The 16,850-nt window shown below is 45.0% G+C and overlaps 1 protein-coding gene across 1 annotated transcript; it reads left to right on the forward strand.

Moving 5' to 3' along the window:
• The first annotated feature begins 13 nt into the window (after positions 1 to 13).
• Positions 14 to 16,113, forward strand: vps37d (VPS37D subunit of ESCRT-I). Its single transcript, XM_027015873.2, has 4 exons — positions 14 to 330; positions 6,818 to 6,989; positions 13,131 to 13,213; positions 15,149 to 16,113. Exons 1-4 carry the CDS (start codon positions 208 to 210, stop codon positions 15,650 to 15,652), a joined length of 882 nt encoding a protein of 293 aa, XP_026871674.2. The 5' UTR covers positions 14 to 207; the 3' UTR covers positions 15,653 to 16,113.
• Positions 16,114 to 16,850: the final 737 nt, after the last annotated feature.

Raw genomic sequence — 16,850 nt, forward strand, 5'->3', positions numbered from 1 at the left:
CTACTTGTGGTCACTGACGGTTTTGCATGCAACGGCAAAGGTCTGATAGCTTCTCGCATTGTCTCCAAACTGTGGCGTGCCTTCATACCAATGAGACCTCCTCCCGCACTGCTCTCCCGCTTGGTTACATTCAGTGCCTAGCAGAGCCGAAATGGAACTCAGCTGGACAGTAAACGGAGTTGTTTAAAACGACCTGCCGGGACCACGATGTCCCAAAAACGGGGAGTGAACTCTTGCCCAGATGGGTACAGGGTCCTCAACACCAGCGAACTACGAGAGCTTCTCCAAGATGACGAAAAAATGGATCAGATCGTGCGACTTAACGAAAAGGTATTTCTTATTTTGCAGTTAGATCAGAGGGCTGACCGAGCTCTTTTCTCGCTCCTCGAGAAAGGCTTCGTTTAAGTGGCCAGATATTCTTGTGGTTTTCACCGATTCACAACTATAATTCTCTGCTCTGCTTTACCAAATTTCTACAGTGGTATCTACAGTGAGTATTACCCATGCCATAGGCTATGCGTCCGCACTGTGGAACACCGCATATCTTACCAGGCGGTGTGATTATTTCATAATCACAAATAGCATAGCCGTATATGTTTAAAAAAATCTTTTTACTCCATATAAACATTTAATATCAATAATCAGTAACGTGATTCATTGTACACAATGGACACATATAGCCTACATTGTATTATTCTCAATTGTAAGCAATGTTCTCCTGAGCTGAAAAACAAAATATCGATCTTTTTTGTGTTGTTTTCTATACATTATTAAACGTGCCCTGATTGTGTAGTGTAGGCTATATAGAGGATACTGTATCTATATTTCGCAAACTGCCGGTAACTCGTTATTTTGAAAGTATTGACTAGACATTTAAAGCTTTAAGTGAAGTTTCTGTCTGAATAGCCTTAATAAATTAATCAGAGAACGTTATGAGTAACCGTGGTACGCTACATGGTATGGGGAAACTCTGCTTGGTCATTTTTGAGCAGCAGAAACTGGGCTCATTTCATATACGTTCCCTTCTCATGCACCACCGCAATACAATGAAGTCACTCCTCACAGGGATTCTTCAGTTTTCTCACATTTACGACTACTTGATCGTCCACTTCAAATTGAGCCATGACATTTGAGACGAAGCTGCAACGGTGAAACTGTTGCGTCTATCACGGTCGGTTTCTTAACCACATAATTTAAGTAATAATCGTTTCTTATGATGCGTATTATGCGGAGTGCCTTCTGCACCCCCAAATAGTAACGTTTTTTTCTGTTTTCTTTCTATTTTTACCATAGTAAAGGGGTACTTAAGTGGCGTGTTTCATAATTCATAGTATTAATTTTTGAATTATCTAAATCTGTTTGCAAACAATAGCCAGACGGCGCCAGGTGGCAAAAAAAAAGGAAAAAAAAAGAAGAAGATTCTATGTATTTAAAGTTTACAGAATAGGTGGCAACATTTTGGGGTTTCCTGTGTGGATATATTCTGCGTGGGTGTTGTCTCACTCTGCTCTTTTCCTCACTAAAGTTTATCATTCCTGCCCAGCCATGGCTGACGATAATCACGTGGGCGCGCTCTGGAGGTCGAGCTCTTTACGGGTGCACTGCTAAAGGCGCATGATGAATGAGCCACATTGCAACACCTCGATTCATTAGCACGCGTAGGTCTCCAAGGGCAACCGCTATGAGAGGGGTCGTAGTAGTTTAGTGAGCTGGATGAAGGTCACTGCCTGTGGAGCTCTGACTTGCCATGCAAACCGCTCGGCATTTATTTTGTCTTGGGGCATGTGAATGAAATCTGTCAGTGTTGCTGCATGAGCTTCTGTTCATCTTTGTTTAAAGGAGTGAGGATAAATATGAGAAGGGAGCCAGCTTCTTTTCTAAGCAGTATGCCTGAGGCGAAGGAACAGGACTGTCCACTTCAGGTTCTTCGGAGGAAACTAAAACATTAGCGGTGATCTGATTACTTTGCTGCCAACACCACATTCTCACCGTTCATCTCCTGTTCATTTGATATCTCAGCCTAATGTTCCCTGTAAGGAAACGCAAGTGGCTATAACAACCTCGTGTGCTGGACCACATATTACCATGCAGGGATTCAGGATGATGGACCAGGTATTCAGGTTTCACCTGTTAAGTCTGCCATAGCATGACTATCATGGCACTCTGTTTGCTTTCTGATTGGTGTTAGTCAAGGTGCATGAATATTTATTTGTTCACTCCTGCTTGTTCATGAATAAAAGTGTACCATGGTAAAAATGCATAGAAATCTTTTTTAATGAGGCTTTAAAAACTGGACGTTATGTGAACAATTAATAATACCGCATCTTTGTCATCAACCAACCAGCCAAAGGTCTGCGGTGTTTACATAGCTCGGCTTTTCTGTTTTGAACATTTGTAGGATATGCCTGCATGCAGGCTTACACACTCTGGACTTGTGTGGAAGGTCACTGAGCCCTGTGTATCTTTTCCAATAAAGAAAGGATGTGTCAAGAAGCCGCTCCCCCCTGCCATATTTGTTTCATGGTGTGTGTATCATCCTGATTGTGCAGTTACCAGAGACCGCGTGTCCACAGATGCGGAGCAGCAGCAGAAATCCAGGTTTCTGCTGCAGGAAGTGGATAGTCTATGTTGATTCCTGTTTGGGAAAAACAGGAGCCCCAGTGAATTCCCTCCTGTGCTGCTCTGGAATTCATTCTTGTCTGAATCAGAGGCAGAGAGGGGAAATGGGGAGAGAAGGTATGCAATGGTGAAGCTTTACAGCGTCTTCTCACTGCGGACCCAGCACTCAAGACTCTTGGGGGGGGGGGGGGGGGGTCGCTATCCGTGCACAAACATGATTGGGATGAACGGAGAGAAGTGACACGGGGAGGAGGGGGCTGGTTCTGGGCACTGGGTGACTTATGACATACCCTACAAAGTCAACAAGTAGACACATGAAAGACTCAGGAAGCGTGTGTGCTCTTGCGACTGGGGAGGTGTTTGTGTGTGTGCTTGTAGGTGAGAGAGGGATAGATAGAAGACTCTAAAACACCGTTCAGTGTTGAGGATGTGGTGTAGGCCATGTGTGACATTTTCTTGGTAATATATAATATATATAGCCACATCCTTTACCAAACCTGAATACATCGTTCTTACTTAGCTGAGGTGGAGTGTCCAAAGAGCCCTCATGGTTACAAATTGGTCTCTCATGACACACTACAAATTGGTCTCTCATGAGCAGTGACAGATTATTTCTATAGCACAGACTGAGCTGTTAGGATTCATCATGCATTCGGTGTATTGAATTTTTTATTCTCATCAAATATTGATCCAGTGTTGTAGAAATGTGTTAAATAAACATGCCACATCTGAAGAATATAAACCTAGAGAAATCCTACACCTAATGCAACAGAGCCTTTGCAAAGACCGGACAGTTGAAATCAGTGTCATTGAACAATGTCCTAAACCCTCCTGAATGTTGCTCTGTAAAGATAAGTAATTGACATGCAGGTTAAAAAAATTCAAATACTTTCTATGTCTCTTTTTTAAGCGTCCATAAATTACCAGAAAAAACACCTCTCGAATATTCATAAGTATGGCACCTAATTAGGCTCGAAAGCACTGTGTGTACAGCGGTGGTACACAACACACCTAATTCGTGACCGCTGGAAAACATACCCCGTCTCCCAACCTGCTGAATATTCATGAACAAGTTATTTTCATTAGCCTAAGAAGGTTACATGAATGATTTTTGCTGAGCAGACACGGTGGACGTGCGCAGTCACCGAAACCGCGTAATTCCAGAGTGGTATAAGGTAGCTCAGATGTACAGCAGAGATAACGATGTCTCGGGAACCCGCAGAGGTTTTTCCCTTCTAATTATGACCAAGAATCAGCGGAAAAGATTTTTGAAGTCGCGGCTTGCTCGTTGCTCTAGGGCATTTGTCATTTTGCTGCCGTTATCCCTGAAAAGGATCGTTAGACATTTAGATGACCCATCACTATGCGTGTGGGCTCTCTTCACTCACACTCCCATCATGTAGTGGTTTACAACATGTGTATTATCTCTAAGCGGAGGGAGAATCGGGGAGAGATTCTGTGGGAACGACGCGCCTTTGCAGTATCTTGGCTGTGATACTGGAAATAGTGGATAATAAGCTTCATGTGAAGAATACGCACTCATAACCGTAGGTCGAGTTGTCTCTCGGTTATGTAAAAGCAGGCACTGGGAACCAAAGCACTGTTGTTCTGTGATCCTAGCCACAACAAACCAAGCTAATATGGTGCTAATTTTGTCTAAGGTGATTAAGTTCATCCAAATGTCTGGACTCGGCGCGGTGCTTCTGTTTTGTGTCTTAATCTTGGTTCTTTTTTTCTACACGTGTTGGCATTTTCTCCTGTTTTTTTTTTTTTTTTTTTTGCTCCTTAAACTTCAAGGCACGATTTATTATGCAGAAATCGAATATTTAATTTGCAATCACGTAACAGCCTGAGACATCGAACAAAGCCATAGTGTTTGATTATAAGACACTTACAAATATCCACATACGTCCCATGTAATTACTGTGTTAATTAGAAAACGATTACCTTAACTGCTGTGCTGTTTCAGCAAACTGATCTATTAAAACAGGTACTGTTCGTCGTGTTCAATGCAGAGGTGTGAATGTCATTTTTTTTATTTTTTTTATTTTGACATTTAAAACGTATGTGCATGTACAAAGCGGCGATTAAGCCTTTATTGTGTTTTCTGCACACGAAGGCAAATAAGTTTATGAAAGCGGTACATGACCCTGCAATTATAAAAAGTTTCAAGTTAGAGATTTTCTCCACAGAAAAGAAGGAAACCTTACATAACGTCGAAGATAGCTGTGTTGAATAAAACAACTTTGTCTTATCAGTCATGCTCTTTTAAGGCAGGCTAAGCAGCTCAATTGCGACAGGCTTATTCGGAGCGCACAGAAAACGGCGCCTTAACTAGCAGCCACCGGCTTTCTCTTTAACCTACTCTTAGTAAAATGGATACGGAAATTGATATGCCCCTGGTAGATCTAAAACGCCGCATTAAGAGTCGCCCAGAGGAATGACAAGCAAGGTAAAATTCTCATTTTCATTGAGCAAATAAAACATTAATCCTCTTATTCGCTCTGCTAAGCACAGTCAGACTCGGTGATATTCCCGAGTCCTGAAACACACGAAACTGGCAGTTAAGGCCGCATCCCAAATTTATCTTTAATATTTCTGCCCGAGAGGAAGCGCTGAATTCCACAGTGACCCATACCCCATATTCTGCCTCAGACAATTACAGCTGAAGTTTAGGGACTGTGGTTTCTCGAGATGGCTGAGCTCTTTACGAATGCTTTCCATTAGGACGATGGTTTGGACTTGTCTCCCGTTTCCCCGAATGGCCGGAATTAGTGGTCTTAGGCAGTATCATGGAGGACAGGCAGACTAAATGATGTCCACTTTTTATAAGAGAGGGTGGAACTGGCAAGCAACCTATCAAGTACAGGATTATTCTGTCATGTGAGCAGGATCTTTATAATTAGGTCTACAGAAAGGCACAGACTGAGGTGGTCAGTTCATTAAATGCTGTCTCCACCACAGCTCTGGGGCCTGGTCCTTCATGTGCAGATGCATGCAGCATATCGAGTGAAGTATTGTCTTTCATCTGGTAAGCATTAACTTACATCCACAGCAGCATGTTTCAATATCTAAATGTCATGAGAGCCATTCATGAAGGCCATTCATGCATCTCTCTCTCTCTATTTGAATGAGATATTCAGGATGCTCAGCATATATTCTACATGGCTATTCTTGCTTTTGGTATGAGCTGTACAAGAAAAATCAAGTTCCATGAGTTCATCTGGTAAGAAAACAAAAACCCAAAATGTGAACTAAGCAGAATTCCACTTGACTTAAGTCAGTGCCAAGACTTCAGCTGCAGGCAACTATATGGTTCCCTGCCAAACCATCTAAAACATTTGTACTGGCCCTGTGAAACATGAGTGGTGCAGTAGCCTTGACCTGGAATTCAAGCCCACTGCACCGCAAGGTGGAAAGACGCTCTGATATGAAAAGGTCTCCACCTCACGTATTCATGGGTGGTCCGCTGTCATTTCATGGGTCCATATGTCTTCATGGTTCATAGTTCGCTGTCACTTCAAACACGTGTGACCCACCACTTTCTCAAGCTCCTTCACCATTCCTGTGTTAGGGTCCCATGATCCATCTGTGATTGTACTTAGTGCTACTTGAGTCATGCTAGTTCTACTCACTGCTTTCCACAGAGCTCATGAATTCCATGTTGTAGATGTCCTGCCTGCTGTGGTCAGACCTTGAGTGCTCTTTCATGTGGGGGACTATATTAAGGACCTTGTGAGGGCTTTTGTTGGCACCCAAATGGATAAGAAGACAACTCCCGAGGAGCATGCTCTTCTAGTGTGTGGTCTGTGTGAGTCTGGCTCTGTGACATGAATGAAAAACGTAATGAAAAGATCTTCAGTGTGGAAAGGATAGACATTTCTGTTGCCAGGTTGTTCTCTGGAATGCCCCATATGGACTCTCTTTGAGCTTGATGAAGTATTGGTGTTTTAAGGGCATGTGATGAGTTGTTCAAGTTCAGTGGATCCACTGTCTTTTTATTCCCTTTGTGTCTAGCCTTTGAGAGCAACTAGTCTCTGGCCTTCATTCTTTTAAGTTTGATTGGCTTTTTTATGTCCAACTGCAGAATTTAATTTGTCTTTGTCTCAACACTTTGGATTTATTCTGCCAGTCCAATCTTAACATCTGACTGGTTTTTGTGCTCAGCATTTATGTTTGATTGGGCATTTGTGTTCAGTTTCAGGAGCTGCAGGTGGACAGCAAGACCTTGCTAGCAACCAACCGAAGCCTCGCTGAAGTAAGCCTTGCACGACGCCCCAAACTACAGAATGGGAAGCTCCAATTGGCTGCTAAGTATGAGGAACTCGCAAAGCTTACCACTGCCTGCAGGGAAAAGCAATGCCGGCTTGGTGAGTACATTTTTACAGCTCTTGAAGAGTCATGGTGTTGTCAATGATAATCCAAAAAGACAAGACCAAGGGTCTAATTTCAGAAGATTGTTAATGAAGGCTAATCAGTACTCCTTTATTACCATTATAATTTTTTGATGAAACACAGCCTTGGTGCTTAGTATCCAGCACAGAAATAGTGCTTATCAAGCCTAGTGGTAGAAGTGTAAGTGCCTGTCCCCTCCTCCCCTCATGCCTGCTTGTTCAGGGCATGCTCTGAAGTGAATGGGCAGCAAACAGTAGTGAGTATCATCGCTCACAGTGCTGCCTGAATGCACAAGTGTGAGTAGTTTGGGAAATCGAAGCTGTCTGAGGTCAGCTCTACCAAATTCATCAACATCCTTTATGAAGGATATGATTAGTTTACCAATTTCAGCTTATATATAGTTGACGTGCCATTATTCCATTATTGTTTTCACTTTTGTCCCATGGGATGTACTATTTTGAATGTTGTCATGAAACCTGGTTTAGGAATAACTTTTGGACACTCCCAGCATGCACTTTTGCTGGTGACATTTTATCCCTGCCAGGCAACCTTGTTCCATAACAACATGCCCCGACATCCACTGTACCTCAGCAGAGCGGAACACAAACCGTTGACAATGGCGACCGCTTCCCTAACTTCTGATCCACATGACCAGCTGCCGCACCGAGGTCAATGCAGTGCCCCACCAGTGTGCAGTGGCTCAGCTCTCGAGCGGGTCCACTTCCCAGTTCTCCCTTTCCACAGTGGAGTGGTCTGATTGGGTTCCAAAGGGTGAGCCGGGGCAACAAGGTCTCCACCTGGTTGTCCCAACCCTCCTCCTTTCAACACCGGCCAGGAATAACCATGGGTAGTCAGAGCAGGCCTACTTAAATTGCTCAAGTTTCACTCCCCTAACAGGACCTTGCTGTATTAAGGCAGCGGTTTTTCATTTCTTTTCTCTTTTTGCACTCAGTGTAGACAGAATAAGGCAAATATTATTATATTCCTTCTGGTTCTTCCTCTCACTGTAAAATTTCATTTTGACTTGTTTCCCCTGCTCCATAATTTTTCAATGGGCCATGAGGCACTGTTGCCCATTATCAGCTCATATAAATTCAAGTTCAAGGGCTCCGGAGGTATTGGACTGAGTAAAACACCAGAACGGGCCACACGCTTTAGATGTCGGTCGTGAAAGAGGTGACCTCAATCGAGAAGAACAAAGCTAAGTCCAAACACTCCAGGACTTGCAGTGAGTGAGCTCCAAACCGCTCGCACCCATGACGCCGGGTGGGAGGCGCAGCGACCCTGCCCTGGTGTTTGCTGGAAAACAAAAGGCTGTAATTAGAACAGCCCTGCTGGGACTCCAGAGGAAGATCTCTGCTCCCCCTCCTCCTAACATTTTATGGCTGTCTGGTCTGTTTGCACTCCTGGCCTTCTGCAACCTGCATAAGTAACTTAGGTGCAGGGTGGATGCAGTGTAAAAGCTCTCGGACACGCTTGCCCAGGAGAGGCACGGTGCTTCAGCCCCCTTCACCCTCACTTCTTAAATGCTCCGCCAGGTCAGGCCCACATTCCACAGCTCAGACCACATCGGCTGAAAGGAATTATTATTTGTTTACTTTTTTCCCCTGGCCCCTCCTCTCCATTGTATGGTCCTATCTGTGGATGCTGGTTCATTTGAAAGTGCTTTTGTATGGGATACCACCTCCAGTGATGCTTAAAGCACAAGGCCCAAGATTCCCACGATGTTCCAGCAGCCACACTAGCCCTGCGCCATGAGCAAATTGGCATACCATAAGGCCATTTTTTGATAGGCGAGAGGGGCAAAAAGTGGCAGGTGAGAGGCGATTGAAGAGCAGGAGGTGGTGGTGGTGGTGGTGGTAGTGGTGGTTATTTTGGGGGTAGGAGGTTTCTTCAGTTCTGCCCCAAAGAACAAAGCATCAGTGGGAGGATGTCTGCTAACCCACTTACTCGCCCGCTGATGCGGCATCGGAAGTTTGCATCTCCATGGCCACGCGAGTTAAGCTCCATATGGGGAACACCGCTCCTCCACAGTGATCTCCCCCTCCTCTCACTCACAACAACAGCAGCAGCTGGCGGGTGACGGAAGGAGGGTGGAATGTTCACCTTCCTGTCACCATGTTGCACGCGCGGAGCCCCCACCACCCCCCTGACCACAGCCCCACACTCCAGCTGCAGCTTGGGGCAGGATGGGCGGGAGAGTGAGAGATCCTTCCTCCAGCCCCATGAACATCTGATTCTGATTCTGCCAGGACTTAAAGGAAAAGTGTAAGAGAGAGAGAAAGAGAGAGAGGACGAGAGGAATAGGGTGAAAAAATGGTGTCTATCGCCAGACAAGGCTGGAGCTTTAAGGGGAGAAAGCCTTGCATAATCGGGCTCAGACGTCTGAGATGTCAGGAGGGAATACCGGAGCACTGAGCACTCGCGCTGTTTCTTCGGTTCAGCTCCATGCCGTCTGGGGAGTCCTGACTTTTCAAGTCCCCTTTCCTCAGTGTTTCACAGGCTGTTCCCCATTTCACTGCTTTGGAGCCGAAGCCGCAGTCGCTATACATTTCTTACAAGGCCCTTGCCAAGTTCACAGGAAGCACTTCCGCCAAAATACTGTTCTTTTGCTGCCATGCCACGTTTCCAATAACAAATTCTTCGTCCGCACTTCCCTCCTGAGTGTGACACACCCATGGTACGTTAGACTTCCCAAGCTATTGAAGTATGACGTGGCATTTTGTTCAGGGCTTGACCTGCTGCTGTGGGGCGTAGGAGGACCCACTGGTGACCTCTCAGGCCCACACCCTGTGCCATTTCATGCAATAGGTCATCCGCTGTCCCAACCCCCATGTTTCAAAAGTGGGCTCCTCCAGACTGCAGCGAGGCAGGCCCGCATATCCATCTGGAGCCATTAAAATAAGGATCCCTGGGTGGAGGCGAGGAAAGCGTGAGAAGGAACTCTCTGTGCCACTAAATCAAATGGTTAAATGGCACTCTCTTGTGACTGAAAAGAGCTTGGGGTCTTTGCAAAAGAGTGTTGCAGTTCTCACTGGTGGGAGAGTTTGTAATTAATAGCATGCTAACTCCTCCCCCCCCCGCCGAATTGAAAGGGGAAAGGGTGGTTATCAAAGTTGGATTACAGCTGTAGAGCTACCACGGCTTAACCTCTTAGTAAGAGAAGGGGGGGCTCTTCTGAAATATATCCCCTGAGAATCCGACCAAATCTAGCAACCCAGTATCAAAAGCCAACAGAATAATATACTAGATATGTTATTTCAATACCGCTAGGGTTGAACCGGTTCACAAGGGTTCAAGCATGCTGAATTTGAAAGACAATATACAAGAGTGAAATGGAATACTGATTATTAAATATCGGCAAACCCACTCACCCCTGCCATTTTCAAAATTATGTATCTAATTATAAATGAATTTCCATATACATTGTCTTGAATTATCATACATACAAAGTGTACTGTTTAAAAAGTATTTTAAATGATTTCATACTACTATATGCAGCACACAGTGAAGAAAATCTGGTTCCGAGCACATCTGATAAAATACTGATGTACCTAAGACAAGTGTGAAAAGAAATCCTTTAAGCTGCTGCCCCTGTGCCGGCAGTAGACACACATCATGGGCCAGCCTTAGTACCGTCTGTCTACAGTCAGAGCCGAGGTGACACCTCGAACCTGCCCCCCAGAAACTGCCGTCCGCACACGGAGCACAGGCAAACCTTCCTCTGTCCTGCGCTGGTGAGGCCCAGCTGAAGCGCTGCAGATGTCACCTCAGTGTTTCAGTAAAGAAGGCGGCAAACGTTGAGCATGAGCAGATGATGCCCTGTGGAGAGCTTTGTGCCTGACGCCAATCAAACTCACTGTAGCACTGAATTTTAATTTATTTAAAATCTATTTTTTATTTTTTGCTTCTGAGAGCAAATCTATGGGTGGTATTTATCTGCAAAGACCACAAGAGAACACCCACTGCTCTGGTGTTTTGGCAGGAAGTGTGCATATGTGCATATGTGTGTGGGTGTGCGTGTTCAAAGAAGAGAGAATATACATTTTCCTGCATGTTAAAGCTTATTGTGTAGTTTTGATCTTCTTTTTTTTTTTTAATCAAATGAATGTATAGCCGTATAATGTGTAAACTATTTAGATGATCTATTGTTTTAGGAAACTCATGCACTTTATTGTACAGCTTATCAGCTCGAGCGGACTGTCTGTGCAGCAGTTCATAACAAGCCTTGCTTGAAAAGACAGAGATGTATAAAAATGAAAGCATGGCACAGTACCGAGTACAAAAAAAAAGTTAACGTGAGGAAAATAAATGACGAAATCCCAGAGAAAAGAAGCCGTGACAGAGGCCAGAACTAATGCAGAGTGGCAGACATGCAGAACGGTGGGCTTCCATCAGTGGTTTCTCATATTCCTCAGCCTTCTATCACAGGTTCTGTTTGGGCTCTATAAAACCTATTTACTTGCTGCACGCAGAGGCGGAAGCTGCCATTTAATCCCTCTGAGCCCTCAGTAACCCTTCAGTTTCCCTGCAAACCCCCAGTGTTCTCGTTAGCCTGACAGCATCTCAGCAATCTCATTACACCCAGAGGTTCTTGCCTCTTCCTTACTTATTGATGATGAGCAATTAAGTAAGTGAGACATTGATTAGTGGTTTTGCCCAGGGCAGTTTGCAAGTGGCCTTTACATGGACGGAATCATTTATTAAGAACAGTAAGAGCTGATTTAGTCTATTATGTCTGTTAAGCACAAAACACTTCCAGAATTAATTTTGAATTAAATGAATTCTGAGCGAAAGTAGAATCTACAGATTCAAATCCTCAGCGTGTGAAGGCTGGATTTCAGGTAGACAAGCTTTCAGAAAATTTCAGCATTTCAGAAAAGGGCCTTTTGTTGTTTGTGGAACCAACTGTGGCTCAGTCGATATGATCAATCACCATTATGAATGAGGATGTTGGACCCTGGGAGTTTGGTATCGACCTTCCAGGCTCAGTGAGGGTGAAAACTGTTTCATCTCATCTTCCTTGTCCTTTTTTTTGTATTGTTCCAGTCTCCTGTGACCAGTCAGCACCCTTCCAGCTGTCATGTTTCTGTGACAGTGTCACTGCAGCTTCGTGACATCTGGGACTCTGGTTCATGCAAACTGCTGGATTATACTCCGACATTAGACTCCGATGTTCACCGTCCATGAGAAGGAGCTTAGGGGCCCACTAAGCTTGTTTCTCTCTGGAATCTGGGTCACATGCAGCTGCTGTCCATGTGTTTGTTTGGCTTTAACTGTCACCTTCCATTACAGCGCCTATATCTGGGCTAACAGAGTCATTGCATATGGTTCAGGACCTCCTTACAAACTCACATTAAAGTGCCTCGCTAAAACAGTCCACTGATCATTTACATCTCACTAGCAGGGGGAAAGGGCGCACAGTGAAAAAGCAGATCAGTTGCTGAAAGTCATGGGCTCATACTGGCATCGCCCTCCAGCGTTGAGCTGGCGTTCGCAGCCGCAGGCCAGGCTTGGGAAAACATCCATCTTTAATGAGTCGGCTCAAACCGAGGGAAAGCATTTGAATTAATGGGGACTGATTAGCGTCAGGGTGCTGACCTCCCTGCTGATCCCCACTGGCCAAGGTCATTCTACCACCCCCCACCCCACCAATAAAAGCTTCGGACACATGTAAACATTACCTTAATAGCTCGTTGTTATGGCAACTCCAGAACAATACCTTCAGAGGGGATGGAGGCCTTGCCCCAGCTCCCATCAGCTAACAGATAGTGATTGCTTCCTCCATTCCCCTCCCGGGCTGTGCAACACATAGCAAACAGAGCCGGGGTGCAGCTGCAGACTCGTGAAGACCAGCACGTTGGCGCGAAGCCTCCCCCATCAGCTCCAGGCTGACCGTGAGGGATCGTTTTGTGGCTCTCTTTTGTCTCAGCTGTGCCCTTTTCACCCACCCCCTAAGCTGCCTCATATTTCTTTCATGGCAACCGAGCTCAGGGACTTCCGTTGCTCTGTCTGCTGGCGCTGCCCTGGGGTTGGTGTTGAATGTGTCATTTAGTGACAGTCTCAGTATTAATGGCTGAAATGAAAGCTGAAATGAACTTCTTGTGGTGTTTCAGAGACCCACATGCAGAAGCACAGTCCACAGACGGCTCAGAATCTCCTTCAGGAGGAGGTCGCACGTGCCGAGGAACAGTCTGAGGTAATTCTGACTTGGCTTTTCTTTGCTACTTACCATCATCTGCCTATATCGTTAACTAATGCTTCTATGGTCAGTACTTGCCCTAAAAACACCACACACCTGGCATATTTCCACTTCGATGTAGATGAAAAAAATTCCTCATTGCTCAAAGGCACATTGTTCACAAGTAATAGCCCCCAAAATGATCCCTGTGGTGTTCTAACTCGCATCGCTGGCAGGAACGTACTCGAGAACGGACCGGAGAGGAACAGAACTTGAAAAGGCTTGAAAAGGAGAAAAGCTCTTGCACAACGGCTCGATGCTTTGTGGGGGGTGAATTCCATAATCCATGAATTCTATGATCTGAAAATTTACTGAATTGATAGCTATCAGTAGGCCAAGTGAGTGAATGAGTTATCTAGGCCAAAATGGAACTGTCGTCATCTCCCTTCACTGTGGTTTCCTCTACGAGTGGCAGACCAGCACACCCACTCCTTTGATTAAGAACGCTTCATTACCCACAGTCTGTTTGCCTGTTATGTGAACGAGCCACTCTATAAGGCAGCGTTACATGTAGAATATTCATCTTCATGCATTAATAATCTCTCCGGTCGAAGCATTTAGTGGAGTGGAGTACTGGCACTTGATATACAATTACTGTAAAGATAACGCTATTATACTCACCGTAATTCAGTAATGGCCTGGAAAAAATGGACACTGTGGATAATATCACATTCGCTAAGAGGCATGACAATTGGAGGGTTCCTCCTGCTTGTGTGGAATATAACTGAATTAGAAGCTGGCCTTATCATGAGGAATCAAGCTAATGGATGTTTAGCTGTTAGCTCATGGCTCCCTGGTGTCATCTGTGATCAGAGAAAGCAATGAGGACTGTCCAACAGTGGCTGGAAACACAGATGAGCATGACATGTCTCCTACATACGCTTGACCCTCCTGACCATATCTGACTGACCATTCAGGGCTTTGTGTGCAACTGATCTAGGGTCACATGCCCACAAGTTGTAAATAAGTGTCAGGCGTTCAGACCCACACAGGCATAATCAATAGTGGCCATTCCGCTGTTTTCCACTGTGACTGAGTTCTAAACCAGGTACGCTTCTCTCAGCGGCTAATGACTGCGTGCCCCATCTGTGTACATCATGGTTTAAAGCCATCGATTTTTCCGTGGAATCCATTGTAAATGGATATTCAGTGCAGAATACGCTTAGATGCAACCAGCCCTTTATAAACACATCAAATTCTGCTGGGTATAAATATATAAAACTACCAAATGCATATTTGAAGCTATATTCTGCATTTCCTGAGTTCATCACAACCCCAGAATCATGTGTATTAATGTTGAAGGCAGTTCTTACCCTGCGCTATAAATTCATAATGATGTTATGAAAAAGTAATAAGCCGATTTTGAACAGACTTGATTTAAATGCAGTGGGCAGATGGCGAGGAGCACTGGTGTATGGCAGGCTATGGGCAGTGTTGTTGTAGGGGACTATACAGGGGTGAAAAGTGAAGGAGGTCATGACTGGTACAGACATGAATATTATCCATAATTGAGCTACCCTATCCTGGGGCAGATGAGGGCCTACCACCTGATCCCTAAACTAGGGTCTCTTGTATACACGTTAAGGTCATGTTAAATTTATAGATCCTCACTCAACTAGCTTATATGTATGGACATATTGGGATAGTCAGTCCAGGTCAGGAACTCTGAAGGTGTGACAGTACCACTGGACATGTTTGGGCTTTGCAAGTGTTTCAGTTTACAGTGAAATACCCAACATTTAGCTGGAATTCTGTACTCAAAATAGCTGAAAAACCTTGTCTGGAAGACACTGAATCAGTGAGGCAGGATATTTGAATTTGCCACATGCATGCAAATCCTGTTTGACTTCCTTCCTTCTGATACATGTTGTATTTGTTACTTTGGCTTAACAGGAGTTGCTGGAGAGGTTCATGGAGGGACAGGTCCCTCTGGAAGGTTTCCTGGATTCCTTTCAGAGCTTCAGGAAAACATACCACATCCGCCGTGTGCAGGCTGAAAAGATCCAAGAGTTCAACCGACCTGAGAGGAAGCCAATGAAGCCCTTGGAGGAGGACGCAGGACAGAAGAAGAGGGAGGAGGGGCCAAAGGAGCGCCGCCTCAATGGCATCTCCGCTCACGGCCCGCCCCGTGTCATCCAGCTACGGTATGGCCTCACCCCGGCCATACTGGTTCCCCTCTCTACGTCCTCAGCTGCGGCTCCTGCCGCCAGCTTGTCTCCTCTGGACTCGTGCCCAGGCCGGCCCCAGGCTTTGGGGCCCAGTGCGCCCCATTCGTGCCCCAGGCAGCCTGTAGGCCTGAGATTGATCGGACAGTTGCCATGCTGGGCTGCCAGGCCGGTGCGGTTACAGCAACTCTATAGGCCCAGCCCACATCAGCACGAACCACCCTACCGATAACGTCCAAACCACTGCACTTCAGAGACGCAGACCCAAGGCTGAACTTCACGCTCTGCCTGAACCTCACGCTCTGACCTCCTAAAGCTTTAGATCGATGTAAACAACAATTTCAACGGTCACCACCAAAAGCTGATTTCATGCGTCTAAAAGGCAGATGAACTGAAAGCCATAAAATGTTTTGTCTCAGTTGTGAACAAGCCAGTTGGGTACACAACCCCAGGATGCCTCTGCCATTGTTGTTTGTCCTGTCATTTTCTTTTCTATGTGTCCTCATGTTGGGATATGGCAGAGTTCATGCTGCTGCTTTTGTGAGAGAAGAAGAATTATTAAGACACTGCTTTATGAATGGAAGGACTTGTTTTCACTGTTGATAATCAGAGAAATGCCAGCCTCATGACATGCCTTCTTGTTATGGTGACGACGATCAATAAAGTCCTATTATGATGTTTATTACAAACCAGCATTGTGGTTGTCCTGAAGCTCATTTTTTATGTCCCTGAGAACCCTCATTCAGTTTGTTAGCCAGAAGCCCTGTGGTGAGGCTTTGGAAGGGTAAGGAGTGTAACTAATGCCAAATGGATGTTAAAAAAAGCAGCTAATGCTTACACCAACTGTGAAGGTCTTTCTCTATCAAAGACTTTGAAAAGTGTGCTCCTACAGATGGTCCAACATTTCTTTGTTTATACTGTGATACACTAGCAGTAAGAGTGTTTGCCTGGGGTTTACAAAAGATTGTTGTTTCATCAAGTTTTTTTTTTGTTTGTTTGTTTCTGTCTATTATGTAGCAGAGTCTATAGACAGTGTGTTTGTTCTGTTGTCATAGGATACTGATGTCAAGAGCTGTAGGTTTGCTCCGTTTGTATTGGACCGAGCTGATTATGGCTTTCCAAGTAAACCGGGACTATGTTAAAAAGAGAGCTAAGCACATCCCTGTGATAACCGTGCTAGAAGTCATATCAAAGAAAATGGGATGAGCTTATTTATGAAGATCCTCTTTAAAATGCTGCTCACTTGCCGTGACTAACGTCAGTGGTTTTATGCCAGGTGCAGATCTTTCGTGCTTTACTGGCCTTCCGAACACTGATATTATAGCAGCTAGCGATATGCAAATGTGCCTCACAGCAAATGATCATTTTTGCTTATTGTGTACTATGACCATCTTGACCTATTTCAAGCAGACCAGATTCTTCTGTGAGTG

Source organism: Electrophorus electricus, chromosome 6 (assembly GCF_013358815.1).
Source record: "Electrophorus electricus isolate fEleEle1 chromosome 6, fEleEle1.pri, whole genome shotgun sequence".
Classification (NCBI taxonomy): Eukaryota; Metazoa; Chordata; class Actinopteri; order Gymnotiformes; family Gymnotidae; genus Electrophorus; species Electrophorus electricus.